The sequence below is a fragment of the Tripterygium wilfordii genome, chromosome 8, assembly GCF_013401445.1.
Source record: "Tripterygium wilfordii isolate XIE 37 chromosome 8, ASM1340144v1, whole genome shotgun sequence".
NCBI lineage: Eukaryota > Viridiplantae > Streptophyta > Magnoliopsida > Celastrales > Celastraceae > Tripterygium > Tripterygium wilfordii.
The window spans coordinates 1,734,592-1,752,001 of NC_052239.1; the positions used below are offsets into that span (position 1 = coordinate 1,734,592).

The following is a 17,410-nucleotide window of genomic DNA, read 5'->3' on the forward strand; positions in this document are numbered from 1 at the left end:
GTACTCAAGAACACGATCATTTTTGTGTCAAGCATGATTTGAGATTGTGTTATGGTTTTTGCCAGCACTTTAGAGAAATTCAAATTTTGCATTACAAATGGGGCCAAAGCTTCATCCCATTAACCCTTGATGACACGACGGAAGGACAGATTTCCATGCGCCTGTTATGCAGATGACTCGGGACAACCGAGTATTGATGTAGCCTTCAACCATGGGGTACCTTACCGAGACCTTGTTTCCTTTGTTGCTTTGTTTTAACTGCCAATGAAGCACACGCAGAACCTTAAGGTTGGATGCAATTAATGTAGATGGGAATCAAAGAAGCTTTTCTCTCTTCTTGTGGGAGTTCTCAGCAGTTTTATTGCTTATAAGTTATATTGGCTTGGTAGGGGTTTAAAGTGGAGCCATATTCGCTGTGTGTGAACTCCAAACACTGAAATTGTCCTGGTGATTGGTGAGGCATTACTGGGCAATCATAATAAAATGATTACGTTAGAGTGGCAGTGTAAACAGTGGTGGTGATTATATACATAGCAACTTTTGGGTCCAGAACCCAGTTGGTTATATGTTTGGGTTTTGAATTTTGGTTGTTAAGGTCGAGAGTTCGGATTAGTTGGGAGTATTTTACTTTGGTTTAACCCACTTCATATAGATTTAGTCATAAAATCCTAATTTCTAAACTCAAATGTCCTAAAAAAAGCCCCGAATTCTGTCGAACTCTCTCTATTCCTATAAATTTTCGCTCCGTCACTAATCAAGTCCCCTCAATTTATTTTCTAAATTCGTCATTGGCAGGCCAGGGCAGGAGGAGGAGAGGAACGAGAATGGATCAATACACCCCTTTGGATGGCGAGATAGAGACAAATCGAATGGTGCCTTTTCGTATATGGGAAGAGACATGAATATGGTGATTGGTGGAAGTATAGATATCCTTCGCTATAAGGATAATGGATAAGGGGTGAAGATATGCATATGGAATAATTGAAGTTGCAAAGCAAGGAATTACAAGTGAAGTTGGATTGCATGACAGATTGTCTATGCCCCATTCACTGGTCGGCATGCGTGATGTCCTTCGCCAATCAAAATACGGCGCCGATATTATGTTGCTAGGGGCAATGATTTTTTTTTTAATTTTAGACGAGTAAGCATGGCCTTTGGTGGATATAAGTTCAAATAATTGAATGGTCGCATTCTTATCAAATAGTAGCACGGTGTGTCGGTGTTGATGTGGAGAATTAAATTTGGATACCAAGTGGGGAATAATTCGGCCAATGTCTTTTAGTGACAATGATTGGACGCATTATTTTCATACATTGATAGCTCTAGTTCCCTAAAAGTAAAACTAGTATGATAGGTTGCTTAGACAGAGAAAGCAAGCATAACCGTCATTAAGCATAACAAAGTAAGACTTGAGTTCTATGTTCAATGATGAACACTATTTGTATTCCATTTTTAACTAAGTAAATCATAATTTAAATAAACGTAAGTTAAAAACATAACAATATGAAGTACACCTTGGATTGTGTTTTTTCAATTTACATCCCATAGTGTTTCCTGCTTTCCTTTACCTTATTTCTTCTCTCTCCATCAATTTCGCCAACGAAATCAGTTCCGGTAAGCAAGAGAGTCACGGATGAGGATCTCAATGAGCTCAAGGCTTGTATCGAGTTAGGTTTCGGGTTTGACTCGCCATAGGTAGATCAATGATTGTCCGATACTTTACCACCAGCCCTAGGGCTCTACTACGCCATTAACAAACAATACGTAGATACCCATGAACAAGAGAAAATCAACTTCGAGAAAGAGTTAACATGAAACCCTAAATCGATTTCAGGTTCAAGTAGGTGAACAAGGAGAGAAGAATTTGAGGCTAGGAATGGTAGGATTAATGGGGTGTAGAAAGATCACGCATTTTACAATGTTAATGGGAATATGTGATGCAATAAGGAATATGTGATGTAGTATTTATTTTGACCGTTACATCTAAAATTTTAGACTCTTACCAAGGAATTATAGAGCCCAAATCCAAAAAAGTTTAGGCATCAAAATTTGTTGCCACACGTGGAATGGTATTATTGTTTGTCCTATTTATAGAGTTCGGTTGCTTTGCATTTCACTTTCCAACTTCCAAAAAGTGTATAAAATAAAATTTGAGAGGGATTGAAGGTTGAAGGAAACAACAAAAACGTGGGCCACGCGACTTTTAAATTCCGGCAAAAGAAGGACCTTTCACTACATATTGCACGTGGATTGGCTTTGGAAGGGGATATTCTACTAAACTTAACTAATATTGGTTGACAAGAATCAAAGATCATTACTTCTTTGAAACTTTATCATATACCCACGAAATTAAAGGTCAAAAAAAACATACACAATGTTTGGAATGTGATCAGTTTTATTTGCATGCATAACTTCACATAAGAAATAGTGACAGGACATAAAACATCACCAAAGTACAATAATAAAGCATGCATTTCTTTCTTTCTTTCTTTTATCACTCGTGTTTTTAGCATTTGATTTAGGATTGATAATACGTGAAGCACTATCTTCCAAAAAAAAAAATTTGAAAGATTTCTTCAATTACAAATCTATCCATCAATTGGGAAGATAATTCCCATTCAATTCTATTAAATTGACTTTGAATTTGTCATATATAAATCCCCATCATCATACATGTCAACAATATTGTATGCTTTGGGTTGACATCTGACCCGCACGGCTTTATTCATCCTTAGTCCTTAGCCCAGCTACTAAGGGCCGAAACCCATTGGTCAAAGTCAAAGTCAAACTCACTTGGGTTAGGAAAAGGGTATGTTGGTGTAATGAGGGATGGTTTGTCCCTATAAAGTTTAAGAAATTTCTCACATATTTCGATATGGTACTTTAACACTCCCCTGCACTTATGGGTTGAGTTATGCCAGACCCAACAAATGTAGTAGAGGTCATGTCCAACTAGATTGAATTGCTCCGATACCATGTCATAAATTCACACTCTCATACATGATATTGTCTGCTTTACGTTGTCTGGTTTCCGATGATACATCGGGCATGTACAATTTTGTTCCTCCTTATCCCAGCAACTAAGGACCGAAACTCTTGGATCAAAACTCAACTCACTTGGATTAGGAAAAAGACTTGTTTGTGTAATGAGCAAGGGCTTATAGTTTTAAAGTATAAGAAATTTACCACATCTTTGTGGTAGTTTAACAGAAATCCACTTACCTCTATTAGTTGTCTAGTGAATATGGAAAGAAATGACACGCAATGTTCGATATGTTCCCTATTCACACCTTTTTTTTCTTCTCATTTTAAGCATGAGAACCACGTGATTGTATTCACGCTCCTACCCTAATTCCTTTTTTTGCATGGTTAGTTATTTCACAAACATCCCTACACAATAATCACTACAAATGCCACCACATGAAGTTTAGGTACCCCTAACCCTTAAATAACATATTGTTAAGATATCTAATTGCCAATCATTTATCTCCAATTTCTTGTGTTAATCAAGTTTTACACATTTTAACTTTTTGGTGATCATGAATGAATTGAGATTTTGATCTAGAATCGAAATGTTGGGTTAACTCAGTGATTTAAAATGTAATCCTAACATGGCAACCCGTGAAACCGAGGCTAAGATTTGGAGATAATGTAATTTTTAATCACTGAAAGAGTTGTCAATTTTCAACTTAGTAAGTGAATGTTCAAATGCTCAAACTTGGGAATACAAAATTAAAAATGTTCCAATATGCACGTACAAACATATTTTTCACCATTCGGGGGCAGGTTGTTTATCTTTTTTTTTTTATACTACATTAGCAGTTTAGCTGTCCAAATAGTCGAAAATCTACTCGAATGTGCATATTTAAATAATTTTCAACTTTGGGTGGAACATTTGAACATTTGGTGAGCGAGTTAGACTTGATCATCTATTTCAATTATCAAAAGTCGCATTACCCTGATGAGAATCACAGGCAAAAGCTCAAGAATGCTTAAAATCGAGTTGGTCGTTATAAGATGAAGATGAATCAAGCCCAGTCAAAAGATGTCATAAAATCGAGTTGGTCGTTATAAGATGACGTTGACTTGGTGAGCACTGTTGGAGTCCATGTTCGTCAAGGGGATTGTCTATCCTGAGCCGTGTAGAAGTTGCCTTGGTTAGTTTGAGTAGGAAAATATCTAGTTTCCATCATTGGTACTATGAATAACAGCCAAGTAAGGTGGCTGAAACTTAGGAAGTAGACTTCTACAATCCTATTAGGATTAGTCGTGCTTGCTATAAAACCACAGGTGTAGTTCGAATAACACTAACTCAGATTTCATCTCAAAACTTCATTGTTCTTACGTGAGCAACCACTACCCAGCAAGGGATTTTCCACCAACCCAGTAAACTAAAAAAAAAAAAAAAAAAAACAATGTTTGAGACATCTAAAATCTGACTCTAAAAAATCCTCAAAATCTATGTGACATTAAAATAAGCATTAATTCAAAACATACACGTAAGACCCACTTCATATCCAACACTCCACATTAAATGAGGGTTTTTTAGAGTCACTGTTTAAGGATCTGCATTATCCAAAAAAAAAAATACACTCCGAAGGTTTAAAATTCTTTGTATATCTAGCCGCAACATGTTCCCTATTCACACGTTTTTTTTCCTTATTTTAAGCATGAGGAACCATGTGGTTGTATTCATGCATGGTTAGTCACATTTCACAAACTATACACAATAATCACTACAAATACAACACCTCTCCCTTACATTTCTCTACAAAATAGAAACAAACCAACCTTCACCTTCACCATAGCCATATAACTTGAGCAGCCATGTTTGCTTTGCTTCTCATGTCTTTCTACTCTCTTATCTTTCTCTACCTAATCTTACGAAAAATCCATACTACTTACACCAAATCCTCTTCTTCTTCCTCTAATGCTCCTCCATCTTACCCTTTCATTGGCTGCCTAATCTCTTTTTACCGAAACTGCCATCGCCTTCTAGATTGGTATACCGAACTACTGTCCACGTCACTCACGCAGTCGATTGTAGTGCATCGCCTAGGCTCGCGTCGCACAATCGTAACTGCAAACGCGTCGAACGTCGAGTACATTCTCAAAACGAACTTCCACAACTTCCCTAAAGGGCAACCATTCACAGAGATTCTCGGCGATTTTCTCGGTCACGGAATATTCGCCGTGGACGGCGAGTCATGGAGCGCTCAGAGGAAGTTAGCGAGTCACGAGTTCACTGCAAAGTCGTTGAGAGGATTTCTGGTGGAGACGCTCAGAGACGAAGTCGAGAGCCGGCTGGTGCCGGTGCTTGAAGAAGCAATGGAGAGTGAGAGAGTGCTGGATTTGCAGGATTTGTTGAAGAGATTCGCGTTTGATGTGATCTGTAAGGTGTCGTTGGGTGTTGATCCGTGTTGTTTGGATTTTTCAAAACCTGTGATGGATCTCGTTCAGGCGTTTGATACGGCGTCGTTTATGAGTGCGATGCGAGGAGTGGAACCTGTACAAGCGGTGTGGAAGATTAAGCGACTGTTCAATTTAGGTTCTGAGAGGAAGCTGAAGGAAGCATTGAAAGTTGTTCATGATTCCGTCAACGAAATCATCGAAAACAAGAAGAACAAAATTGAAGAACGAAGAACATGCGATCGTACTGATAACGATCTCCTGTCGAGATTGTTGTTGGCGGGAAATGAAGGAGAAGTGGTGAGAGATATGACGATAAGCTTCATCATGGCAGGAAGAGACACCACCTCGGCGGCGATGACGTGGCTCTTCTGGTTGCTCTCTAATCACAAACCCGCAGAGCAGATGATTGTGAGCGAAGCAACAACAGTAGTGGTAAAAAATGGCGAAGAAATTAGGTTTTTAAGCTATGAAGCTTTGAAGGAAATGAATTACTTGAAAGCTTGTTTGTGCGAGTCCATGAGGCTGTATCCACCTGTAGCATGGGACTCCAAGCATGCCTTGAACGACGACGTTTTACCAGACGGGACTTTCGTTAGAAAGGGAGACAGAGTGACCTATTTTCCATACGGGATGGGGAGGATGGAGGAGTTGTGGGGGAAGGACATGCTCGAGTTTAAACCGGACCGGTGGTTCGATGAACCGGTTGTTGAAGGTGGTGGAGGTGCATTGAAGTCGGTGAGTCCGTACAAGTTTCCAGTTTTTCAGGCCGGTCCAAGGGTTTGTCTTGGGAAGGAGATGGCGTTTATTCAGATGAAATATGTGATGGCTTCGGTTTTGAGCCGGTTCGAGATCGAACCGGTCAATGAGGAACAGCCGGTTTTTGTTCCTCTCCTAACAGCTCACATGGTTGGTGGGCTCAAAGTGGTGGTCCGGAAAAGGAGGGTCTAACTTGGTTTGTAAAGTATAGGTCTACCGACAACGCTTGCCAAGAACATTTATTATTATCGAGAAGCCTAAACCACGTCAACTGAGATAGAGGAAATGTTTTGGCCTTTTCGGCAAGTTTGGTACAAGGGAATGCGAATTGAATAGGAAAAACTGATGGCACAGTTGCAGGCATTTGAAGTACAATAATGGATGTTATGCTATATAAATATTTTAGATTGTTAATGCTCTATTAGATTTGAGTTTCTTGTTAATGCTATGATTAGCTTAGGTTTTTTTTGTCCCTGCTAGATACGGTGGTCTTGGTAGGACAGCATGGTTACTGTGGGAAAATTATGGTTCTTGCTTTTTCTAGCAATTGCCAATTGCATTGGCTATTTAGGCCATCAAATTTTGTTGGGAATTGTGATTTGTGGGGTTTAATGGAGAATAGATGTGTGTCTCAGAGCACTTGTAATTATGCAAGTTTAATAGGGCATGAGAGGTTTTTATTGTACTTTTTATAAAAGTGTATCACAATGATCCACTTTTAAGGTCATAACAATTTTGAGGTTATAAATTTATTGGGACCAACATGTGAGCAACTGAGCATGTCAAAGCCCATGTTCATATGTATTTGTTGGGACCAACATTTGGCCATATCAAAGCCCATGTTTATATGTCGGCTGTATTTGTGGGTTCAACAGCACACTAAATCACATTTTCCATCAAAATTAATACCGCCCCCACTTATATGACAATAACATTTTACACCAAAATTAATACTGCATCCCATTTCTATTACACAAAAAATAAAATCAATAAATTTATGTTAGGTACCAATATATTTTATTGACCCAACCACATCAACAAAATGACTAACCACATTAGCAAAACACGTTTTGTTGTCCCCAATAAAATTCTACCATTGTGATGCAAATTTTACTAAGATTATATTTTTGACCCTTATGCATATTGATTTTTTTTTTGATAAATGATAATTCTCCAACCCAACATGTCCACTAAACAATTGAGCCAGTTCTAAACTCAAGCTGTCAACACAACCAACTTCACACTAATAACGGTTATGTAGGAGTTGAACTTATAACATCATGCGTTCAGAAAAATTGAGGAAATAACACCAAAACTACTGAACGTGAGAGTACAACCTACTGGACATAAGAATTGAACTTATAACATCCTGCATTTGCAATGAGTTACCATAATCAATTTCACCGTCCACCAAAATTTGTTTTGATGTTATTTTTGTTTTCGTATACAAGTAAATCACTTTCCAGAAAGAAGGATCGATACTCCCAGTCAATGTAATAGTTATTTGATAGTTCTTTGGTTTGGACAAATTAGCCTCTTGATATGAGTGAGTAATTTCCGTTATTATGGTTTGCGTACCTCTTCACCGAATCCTCGTAATCTCCTTGCATGTAATAGCTTGCTTGGAAACAGAAAAATAGAGAGATTCATCACAACCAGAATTCTTGGAATCTGAGCACCACCGCCAGGGTGGGTTTGGAATCTTACGGTGTTTAGCTCTAGTTATTTTTGGCATGGCAAACCACAAAATCAACAGAATAAAATGTACCAACAGTGATGAATGCAATTACAAGGTGGCAGGCTTTCAATGTTTTAATTCCACTTGTATAATTTGTCACCAACCCCTTTTCAACTTCAAGGTTGTACAGCTTCTAGAAGTTTCTCGTACACCTGCCTGGCAGACAAATCCTCGATCTGATGCAAAGAAAAGAAAAGAGATCTCAACATACATTGTATATGATGAACTGAGCAAATTTTTTTATAGCTCTTTGTAAGAAGTCTCAAACATCTAATTGACTAATTATTTCTGAATGAGGCTACAAAATGCACTTTAGGTAACAAATTTGTCGAATATGCGGTAACTTATGGAGCATCGTATATTCAGATCTCTACAAGCAGAGGTGTTTATATCTTCCCAACCGAGTTTCTGGATTCATATGCTGAATAATACAAACAGGTGAAATGCCACCAAGCCTATTAGCCAACCAAGAATGCAAATCAAGTGACAAAAACAACCCACCAAGGTGGAAGAAGATGTGTTGGGTGGGCCAGGAATAATCCCAACCAAGATTGCATTATACAATGCAAAATGTGTGATGAGGATCTCATGATCAGAATTGCCAAGTATGTGCAATGATTTATCACAAAGTACACAGTCAAACTAAATCCAAATCGTAAACTTGCACAGATTCAAGCACATGCACACAGACCCAGTCATACACATACTCACCACGAGGAGCTTTGATTTGTTATTCCATCCTCTCTGAAGTGTCATTTGACTCAGTCTGAGACCCAATACCTGTGTAAAAGCATACCTAGTTAACATAGACACTTCAAAATAATTGATATCAGATTGCGGATTCACTCATGATCACCCATATGAAACAGAGACTATACCTTTCCCATGAACTCCAGAAGTTCATTGTTAGCTTCCCCACGTGCTGCAGGTGCAGCTATAGTAACTCGAACGTCGTCAGCGTTAACTCCTGTGTCCAAAAAGGAAAATGTATTGAGTTCTCTGTGTAAATAAAAAGTAAAATAGAGGGTTTCCGCCAGTTCATGCATGCAAGTATCATACCAAGAAAGAAGTAGTAAGCTGGTTTTATCAAGTTGGTAGATGTTCACTAAGTTTACAGCAATTATAAATCGGGGTTAGGGGTTGGGGTAGGAGGAGAAAATGCATGCAAGTATGATTCCAAGAAAGAAGTAGAGAGCTGATATTACTGGTTATTGCCGAGCGCTGTGCACGATCTTCCACCTCTATGGCAACTTGAACAAGTCCTCCATCTAACTGCGATATGCAGGGGGGCACAGGAGCATCCTACGGTAGATGCCAGAAAACTATCAAAAGAATATTGAAAGTGCAAACTAAAATGGATGCTCAACAGCGGAGACAATTTATACACACAGAGTGACACACATAAAAATACATATACTACATACCAAATGCAACAAACCCTGCACATGGATTGCAACATATCTTGCTCTTTCATTCCAAAATATCTCTTATCAACTAGAAGACACGAGCATTAATTAAAAGCAAGTATATTAACTAAATGCTGCACATGATGTATGATATGATCTTAGGCCTTTTCAAAGATCTGCACCTGCGGATTTGTTTCAGCAGCAACTGTACTAAGTGCACCATCAAGGACATAAATGAAGGAAGCAACTTCTAGATCTTCTTCTGAGCGATAGCAAACAAACAGCCCACAAGTTATACAATTCATACGGTATTGCTTCTCCAATTTTCCTTCACCCCTGTGCTTTATTGTAAAGACAAGGCCCAATGTATTAGTATTGACATATAGATAATATCGACTTTTGATATTGTAAAATTTCAATCTTATAAAAGTTCTCTTTTGATAAAACATTTAGCCTTTCAAAAAGCAAACGGAAAAAAAAAATAAAAACAACATAAATTGAAGTCTGGTCGGCATGCCAAAAGGACCAAAGATTACCATAGGCAACCTTAGTAGCAGACTTTGGCCCCTCTGTTGGTAAGGGATTCCCCGTTAATCTGAAATCATACATGATGTTTCAACATATAAACCTTCTTGGAAGTTTTTTGTAACACTTTTCTGCAACAAACACTGATATGGCTCTAAATTCTAAAGAAGGTATTTTGCAATTTCAAATATAAAATACACCATGTAATATTAGGCCAAGGATGAATACAAGTGGTACTTTTTTTTTAGAAAAATTTTCGAGATGAATTTACTCTTCTATACTTAATTATGTTCCAACATTAACTAAGAGGCGGTTTAACATGAGGCCGAATGATTTTTTGAAAGATTACTGTTAAAAAAATGAAATGTCGAGATGGCAATAGATATCAATATACCGTTTCAGAAGCACTTTTCCAGCCTCACTAATGTTCAACCGTGCAAGATGCTTCTTCTTGTCCAACACATAGGCCTTGTCAGTCTTCCTCTTTGGCAGTTTCTGCAACTGGGTATCTTATACAAAACATATGTCAGTATTCACAGTAAGCAGTGGATCAGAGTAATATTGAAGAAACAGAAATTGCTACTCTTCAAGGAAATTGCAAATTCCTTAACAATTAACATATATTCTTTTGCGTAATGAAGTAATACCCCCAAATTACAACACGAACAAAAACCGGTTTCCGATTCCTCGAGTGGAAAAGCTATACGAAGTCCAAGTTTCAGTGTTTTTCTCGTGAAAGAGATTTTCTAAGATGGAATTCCAAAACAACGACCTTATAAGAAAGAACCAGTATACTGAATCCACTATGTAAGCATATGCACTTCTAGATAAGAGAAAAAGTGCGAACCAGTGATGAGCACATGCGATCCACAGTGCTTGCAGTAATAGACAAAGAGATCAGAATCTGGTCCATCAGGAGCTGCGTCCTCGCTCGAGTACGTGTGCGTTGTTCTCTTCGGCATTTCTGGCTTCTCCCTTCACCCTCCTGATCTCTGACTTCGCACGAATCGGGACTTGACTCGCCGAGGAAGTCCGAGATGAAGTGGATGAAACAAAGGCGTGGCGGCCCCTAAAACAGAGATGCTGGCCCAACTTAAAACGACACCGTTATGACATTTCTTAGAGAAATGCGAAGTGACCCCTGAACTATTCTCTTTCTCGAAAGTGACCCCTCAACAAATTTTATACATTCAGATCCACTCTCTTCAATTCTTAACTTTCTCAGTAAACAACCACACGAATAGACAGATTTGACATGGCGGATACAGTCCTAATCTCCTCTCCGGCACCACCGACTCCCCAGCCTAGATCCACTACGGACTTCTTCTCGGACCCGTTGGACTCGCATCCGCTCTGGTTCAAGCCCTCCCTTTTCCTCTCCCCCGATTTCGACCCCGATTCCTATATCTCGGAGCTCCGCACTTTCGTGCCGTTTGATACGCTCCGTTCGGAGCTTCGTGCGCATCTTTCTTCACTCCATCACGAACTCATTGACCTCATAAATCGTGATTATGGCGACTTTGTTAACCTTAGCACCAAGCTCATCGATGTTGACTCAGCCGTGGTTCGCATGCGGGCTCCGCTGTTGGAGCTCCGCGAGAAGATCGAGGGTTTCCGTTCCTCTGTTGAAGCGTCTCTCGTTGCGCTCGAGAGCGGATTGAGGCAGCGATCTGAGGCGGCTGCCACCAGGGAGATCCTTGAGCTCTTGCTCGATACGTTTCATGTTGTCTCTAAGGTAATGTGGTTTGCTGCGTTAGTTTATAAATGAACTTGTTGGACTGAGAAACGAAATCTTGAAATGAATTTGGACATTCTGGTCTGGTTGGTCTCTGAATCGTGTTGTCTAGTATTTAGATGTGTGCTTTCCCTGTTCGAGGATCTAGTGGACTGTGAATGGATTTAAGTATTATTATTCCTCGAATCCGCTAAATTATAAATCCGAAAAGGGTCTTAACTTTGAACAATCGGCTTTGTTTATGAATGGGAGTTTTGAAATTCACGATGCACAAATTTCTCAGAGTAAGGGGTGACTGTATATTTCCCACTCTACCAGACTAATTTGCTGTTCATCAGGCATTCTCCATAGTCCATATTACCCCAACCACCCACTCTCTCTGTTGGTTCTGATATAATTCTTGTTACAGCACCATAACCTTTTTTTCTTCCTCTCACTCTCTCTGTTTGTGTCTTTGCATGTGTGCGTGTTTGTCTGTTAAGTGCAGGTTGAAAAACTTATAAAGGAGCTGCCTAGTATGCCTGCTGACTGGCCAAATATAAATGGAGAGGTTAGTAAAGAAAGGGATTTCATGAGTAACGGGACTTCCCTACAACATGTTGAGAATGGAACAAATTTAAGGGAGACTCAAAGCATGCTTTTGGAGAGAATTGCCAGTGAGATGAACCGGCTCAAGTTTTATGTTGCTCATGCACAGGTCTCTTTTGCTGTCTCGACATCGCATATTCTATGCATCTTTTCTTAGATACTTTTGGTTGCAACTCTTACAGTAGTTATTGAACATTTGAACGAGATGCTTACCTAAACTTGTTTCAACTGCTTATCTCTGGACTCAAGTGAGATACTTTTTGACTTGTTGACTGTAAATACTCGCTAGAAGATGACAAAAAACTTATTTGCTTTGAGGAAAGCTGGTGCCAGGGAATGTTTCTAGAGAATGACTTTCTTCATTTTTCTTTTTCTGGACATGTATTTTGAGTTGTATCTACTTGGGAAATCTTGATTTTTAATGTGTAACTTGATTTGGTTAAAGCTTTCTAGATAGATCAACGGATACTAGTAAGAAAATTCTCAATAATTTCGCTAATCCAAAATTTGGAATGTAAAGATCCATGTGTTTTTGCCAAGGGCTATGTCCATGAAAGTGAATATATGTAGCCTCTTGCTGATAAGTCTCCTGCAGGCAGTACATAGAAGAAGTGTTGATAATTAAGGTTTTTTAAAAAAAAAGTATATAGGATGTGAAAGGATATTGGTTGTAGGTAATTTTATTTTGTAACAATTTTCGGTATTCTTTTTCTTTCGTTACTTGAGAATTTTGGGTAGTTGCTTTAGTTGAGAACTCAGAGAAGTGGATTCTGGAGCTAATGTATGTGGCCTTGGCATTGAACGCTTGTGTTCTTCCCTGATCATCAAAACACTTTTCATTTATTTTAAGTTCCTTTCAACATATATGATAGATGTCTTCTTAAAGACTGGGAAAATATGATGATGTTTTTGTGTGGGCCCCCATGAAGCTGCATTATATTCCTCTTTATTAGCAGCACCATACACATATCTGGTTTTAGGTGGGAATTATGTGTTCAGTTGATTACTATTTAGTCTAATGTGCAAAATAGTGTTATGTGTGCACGCACAGACATACAAAACCAAGCACAGAGGTAATGTCAGCAAGAATAGATGTTGTTACAATGTCTTCTTACAAACTTAGACATTCTCTGCTCATTTCCTTTCTCTGTTATGCCAGTACAGAACCTTCCTTTCATTGAAAATATGGAGAAGAGGATTCAAGGAGCTAGTCAATTGTTAGATGCAAACTTGGGACATTGTTTTGTGGATGCATTGGAGCACCGAGATAAAAATGCTATCTATAATTGCTTACGTGCATATGCTGCCATTGACAACACCCAGAGCGCAGAAGAAATTTTTAGGACAAATGTTGTTGCCCCACTGATGCAAAAAATTATTCCGTATGGGCCATCAGGGATTGTAGCAGGGGCATCTATTGACGAACTTGAAAATGACTATCAACAAATCAAGCAATGCATTGAGCAAGAGTACAAATTCTTGTTGGAAATCTCTTCTGCAGGTGTTGCAAAAATCTCAAGCATTATACCTTGGACTACACCAAATCTAACACGCATTATTTGCTGCATAAAGTCATCTATTATTCTGGGTTTTTAATTTTTTTTAAGCAGAAGACATTTGATTATAGAGTTGACTAGTCTTAATATGGCACCAATCTACGTAAATGTAATTTTTTATCCTCTCACCATTAAACTGGGCCAAAAAGTCTGTTAATTTGTCCTTTGTAACATCTCTGATTGGTACCACATTCTGATATTTTAATACATAAACATGAAATGTCAAGATGCTGTTGTTATATCACGTTTTGCAAGTGCATCCGTAATTTTTGCCACATTTGTTGCTGTTTGATGCTTCTTCTATGCTTATATCTGGACTTTGACATTTGCAACTTTTACATCCTCTTTCTGTTATTGGGTGCATAAAGCGCAGCTGTTCCTATGACATTGATAAGAATTTGTGACCTATGCCTTGTCATTTTAACTGGTTTTAAAAAACCACTTCCATTCTGTATTCCTCCAGAGTTTGTTGTCTTAGAGATATCTTTAATTTCCAAATGATTATTAGTTTCTGACTCACTTTTATGACTGTGGTTGCGCTCTCCTTTTAGATATATTCTCCAGTTTGTTAGAATGCCATTTAATCATATACTGTTTGTATTCTTCAGAAAATTCTGGTTTGCATTTGTTTGACTTCTTGGCCAATTCAATCTTGAAAGAGGTTCTTGAAGCAATCACGCACGGAAGGAAGGAAGCTTTGTCCCCTGGGAAGCCTACAAAATTCTTGAAAAACTATAAATCAAGCCTTGATTTCTTGGCTCACCTTGAAGGTAATTATCAGACTCCACCTTTTCCGCCTCTCCACCTTGTCTTAAAATTTAAATAGTTGTATAGAGATTTGTTAGGCTAGTTCAAGTTGAAGTTTTGGGACCTCTGTTAGTACTTCAATATGACTATTTGGTTCATTATAGTTAACGTCTATTTTTCATGCTAGGCTACTGTCCGTCCAGATCTGCCGTAGCTAAATTTCGTGCTGAAGGTGTCTATACTGAGTTTCTGAAGAAGTGGAATGTTGGAGCTTATTTCTATACAAGGTATTTGATGAAAAACTATAGACAGTCCACTTCTTAAATAATACAGGGGGCATTTTTTTCATTCCAAATACCTCAGATTTCAGGAAATAGCAGGGGCTCTAGATTCTGCACTTGCTGCTACCAGTTTAATCCCGATTCAGAATTCAAATTCTGGGGATGTAGAACTTCAAAATTTAACGTTGAAACAAAGCATGGCTCTTTTGGAGAGCTTAAGATCTTGCTGGACAGAAGACGTTCTAGTCTTATCGTGCTCTGACAAGTTTCTTCGCTTATCCTTACAACTTATTTCTAGGTCAGTTTGGACTCAAAAAATTATACTTATTATTATTATTTTGTTTTGGTTATTATCATTTGACAGAGTTTTTTGTGAATGTGAAATAGATACTCAAATTGGCTGTCATCTGGATTAGCTGCTCGGAAGACGGGTAACGCAGGCTCTAATCCTGGAGGTGAATGGGCTAATTCAGCTGTTCCTGAAGATTTTATCTATGTATGAATCATGTGTTGATATTTCTATATTTCTTTACTCTTAAATTCAATGTTTTTGTTTTTTTATTTTGTAATGGCCCTATTTAGTTGTTTTTTTTTTTTTTTTTTTTTGTTGTTGCCTTTCTGTTTTAGACTTGCCTGGGAAGTGACACAGGAAATCTTGTAATTGTTAGCTAGATCCTATTGATGCCTTGTCATGAAAGTTATCGTTAACCAACATAGTTACAGAGGTTGCATTGAATGCAGATTATTCATGACATAAATTGTCTCACCACAGAAGTTTGTGGCGACTACCTGGGACATGTGCTTCAGCTTCTCTCGGCATGCTCTCTTGATGTTCTTGATCTAGTGAAGCAAAGCATTTTGCAGGGGGGGAAAGCTTTACATGCTTTAGTACCTCTGGCTGTCAAGATAATAATAGAGGCCCTAGTTGAGAAGTCTGCTGAGGTAAGATTTACTTTGGAAATTAATTGGTCTCGTTTGATTTTTCAAAGGAATTCGGGTGCATAGTTTTGCATCACTTTAATATGAAACCTAAACAAGTTACAAGCTGATTGATTTCTCATTTTTCCAATATGCTATCTGATTGGCTCATGCCTAATTTTATTGACCTGTTTTATCTGGTGTCTGAAACTGCATTTTATTACAAGAGTATCTTTATCCGAAATTGTACAGGACTTGAGACAGCTGAAGGGAATAACTGCAACTTACAGGATGACTAATAAGCCTCTTCCGGTCAGGCATTCACCATATGTTTCTGGGATATTACGACCCGTGAAGGTATGGAGTCTTATTTTTTGACCTAGCACCTAGAGGAGGCCCTTGCTCTCCCTTTAGAAAACCTAGGTTGAAGTGGAATGTAGCTGCCCACTGTGTCAAGAACACCCCCAATGTCGTTTTATTTCCTCTCTTTTTTTTGTGAATCATTTTGCTGTATTGTTATTTTTGAACAGAGTCAAGTTTTGTGAAAACACTTTTCGTTCATTTAATTTTACAGACAATTTAAACTTCAAAGATAGTCCGTTTATTCTCTTTTGTAGTTTAATCTTTAATCGACACTGTGGCCTGTAACATTTCGTATTGACATGGGGTATTCATCCCCTAACATGCTTCCTGAAATTTAGTTTAATCTCTAATCAATCATGGTGAATCAATTGGTGAATTGAGACTGTACCACTGCTGACAGGCCTTTTTGGATGGGGAGCGAGCGACAACATATTTGACCAAGGAAACTAGGAACGAACTACTGCTTGGGGCTGTAACAGATACGACGGATCGATATTATGAACTAGCTTCTGACCTTGTCAATGTGGTTCGTGTCAAGTGTTGTTTTTTATTTTTCTCTTTTACAATTCTCTGTATCTTCAAAATATTGATTTTGATGTTCTTATGCATTTCACTTCAGGCTAGGAAAACAGAGTCTTCATTGCAGAGGATACGCCAGGGTGCACAGAGACGAGCTGGAGCTAGCTCAGATGTCTCAGATCACAATGTATCTGATACTGACAAGATATGCATGCAACTGTTTCTTGATATTCAGGTAAGCACTATATCCCCTGGCAGTTTGATTCATCACATTGCTGGTCTTGCTCAGTTCATGTGAGAATAACTTGGCATGTCATTTGCTGGATAACAATATGCTCGGAAACTTATCGTATGTATATATCTTTTTGACTAGGAGTACGGTCGCAACCTCGCCGCTCTTGGAGTTGAAGCAGTCCGTATTCCATCATATCGTTCCTTGTGGCAATGTGTTGCTCTTCAAGATAGGCAAATGAAAATTGATTTCTAGAGCAAACTCTGGCCGCCGTACAGGTGCAGATGTGCTATTTCTTATTCATTCGGAATTTCTATTCATTTGAAAAGCATTTTTGTTGTTCTATTGGCGGCTGTAAATACATTATTTAATTCCTCATGTTTTTTATTTCTTTTTGGAATATACTAATATAGAATGGAATGGGCTTTCTAGGTGTGGTCGTGTTGATGAATTGATGCAATGGGCTTTCGGACTTCCAACTGTTGTAGCAGAATCCCAAAGGAAAACTTTAGTCACACCCCACTTTTTACTAAAGACACCCCGTCAACTGAGTTTTACAAGGGATGGTCAACTCAAATTGAGGTGTCTTTAATAAAAGGTGGGGTGTGACTAAAGTTTTCCTAACAATCCCAAA

The 17,410-nt window shown here is 38.4% G+C and overlaps 3 protein-coding genes across 3 annotated transcripts; 2 read left to right on the forward strand and 1 right to left on the reverse strand.

Annotated features, from left to right (window-relative positions):
- Window positions 1-4,645: 4,645 nt before the first annotated feature.
- Window positions 4,646-6,760, forward strand: LOC120003769 (cytochrome P450 94B3). The gene has a single exon (XM_038852847.1). It carries the CDS (start codon window positions 4,828-4,830, stop codon window positions 6,358-6,360), a length of 1,533 nt encoding a protein of 510 aa, XP_038708775.1. The 5' UTR covers window positions 4,646-4,827; the 3' UTR covers window positions 6,361-6,760.
- Window positions 6,761-7,805: 1,045 nt separating this feature from the next.
- On the reverse strand, window positions 7,806-10,901 carry LOC120004136 (UPF0235 protein At5g63440). Its single transcript, XM_038853397.1, has 7 exons — window positions 10,685-10,901; window positions 10,232-10,346; window positions 9,495-9,648; window positions 9,112-9,208; window positions 8,785-8,873; window positions 8,618-8,686; window positions 7,806-8,082 (listed from the first exon to the last, which is right to left on the reverse strand). Exons 1-7 carry the CDS (start codon window positions 10,797-10,799, stop codon window positions 8,023-8,025), a joined length of 699 nt encoding a protein of 232 aa, XP_038709325.1. The 5' UTR covers window positions 10,800-10,901; the 3' UTR covers window positions 7,806-8,022.
- Window positions 10,902-11,029: 128 nt separating this feature from the next.
- On the forward strand, window positions 11,030-17,250 carry LOC120004135 (conserved oligomeric Golgi complex subunit 2-like). The gene is made up of 12 exons (XM_038853396.1): window positions 11,030-11,572; window positions 12,060-12,269; window positions 13,325-13,661; window positions 14,325-14,486; window positions 14,651-14,750; window positions 14,827-15,042; window positions 15,132-15,240; window positions 15,486-15,686; window positions 15,915-16,019; window positions 16,426-16,551; window positions 16,645-16,779; window positions 16,918-17,250. The coding sequence occupies exons 1-12, from the start codon at window positions 11,093-11,095 to the stop codon at window positions 17,029-17,031; spliced, it is 2,295 nt and encodes a 764-aa protein (XP_038709324.1). The 5' UTR covers window positions 11,030-11,092; the 3' UTR covers window positions 17,032-17,250.
- The last annotated feature ends 160 nt before the right edge of the window (window positions 17,251-17,410 follow it).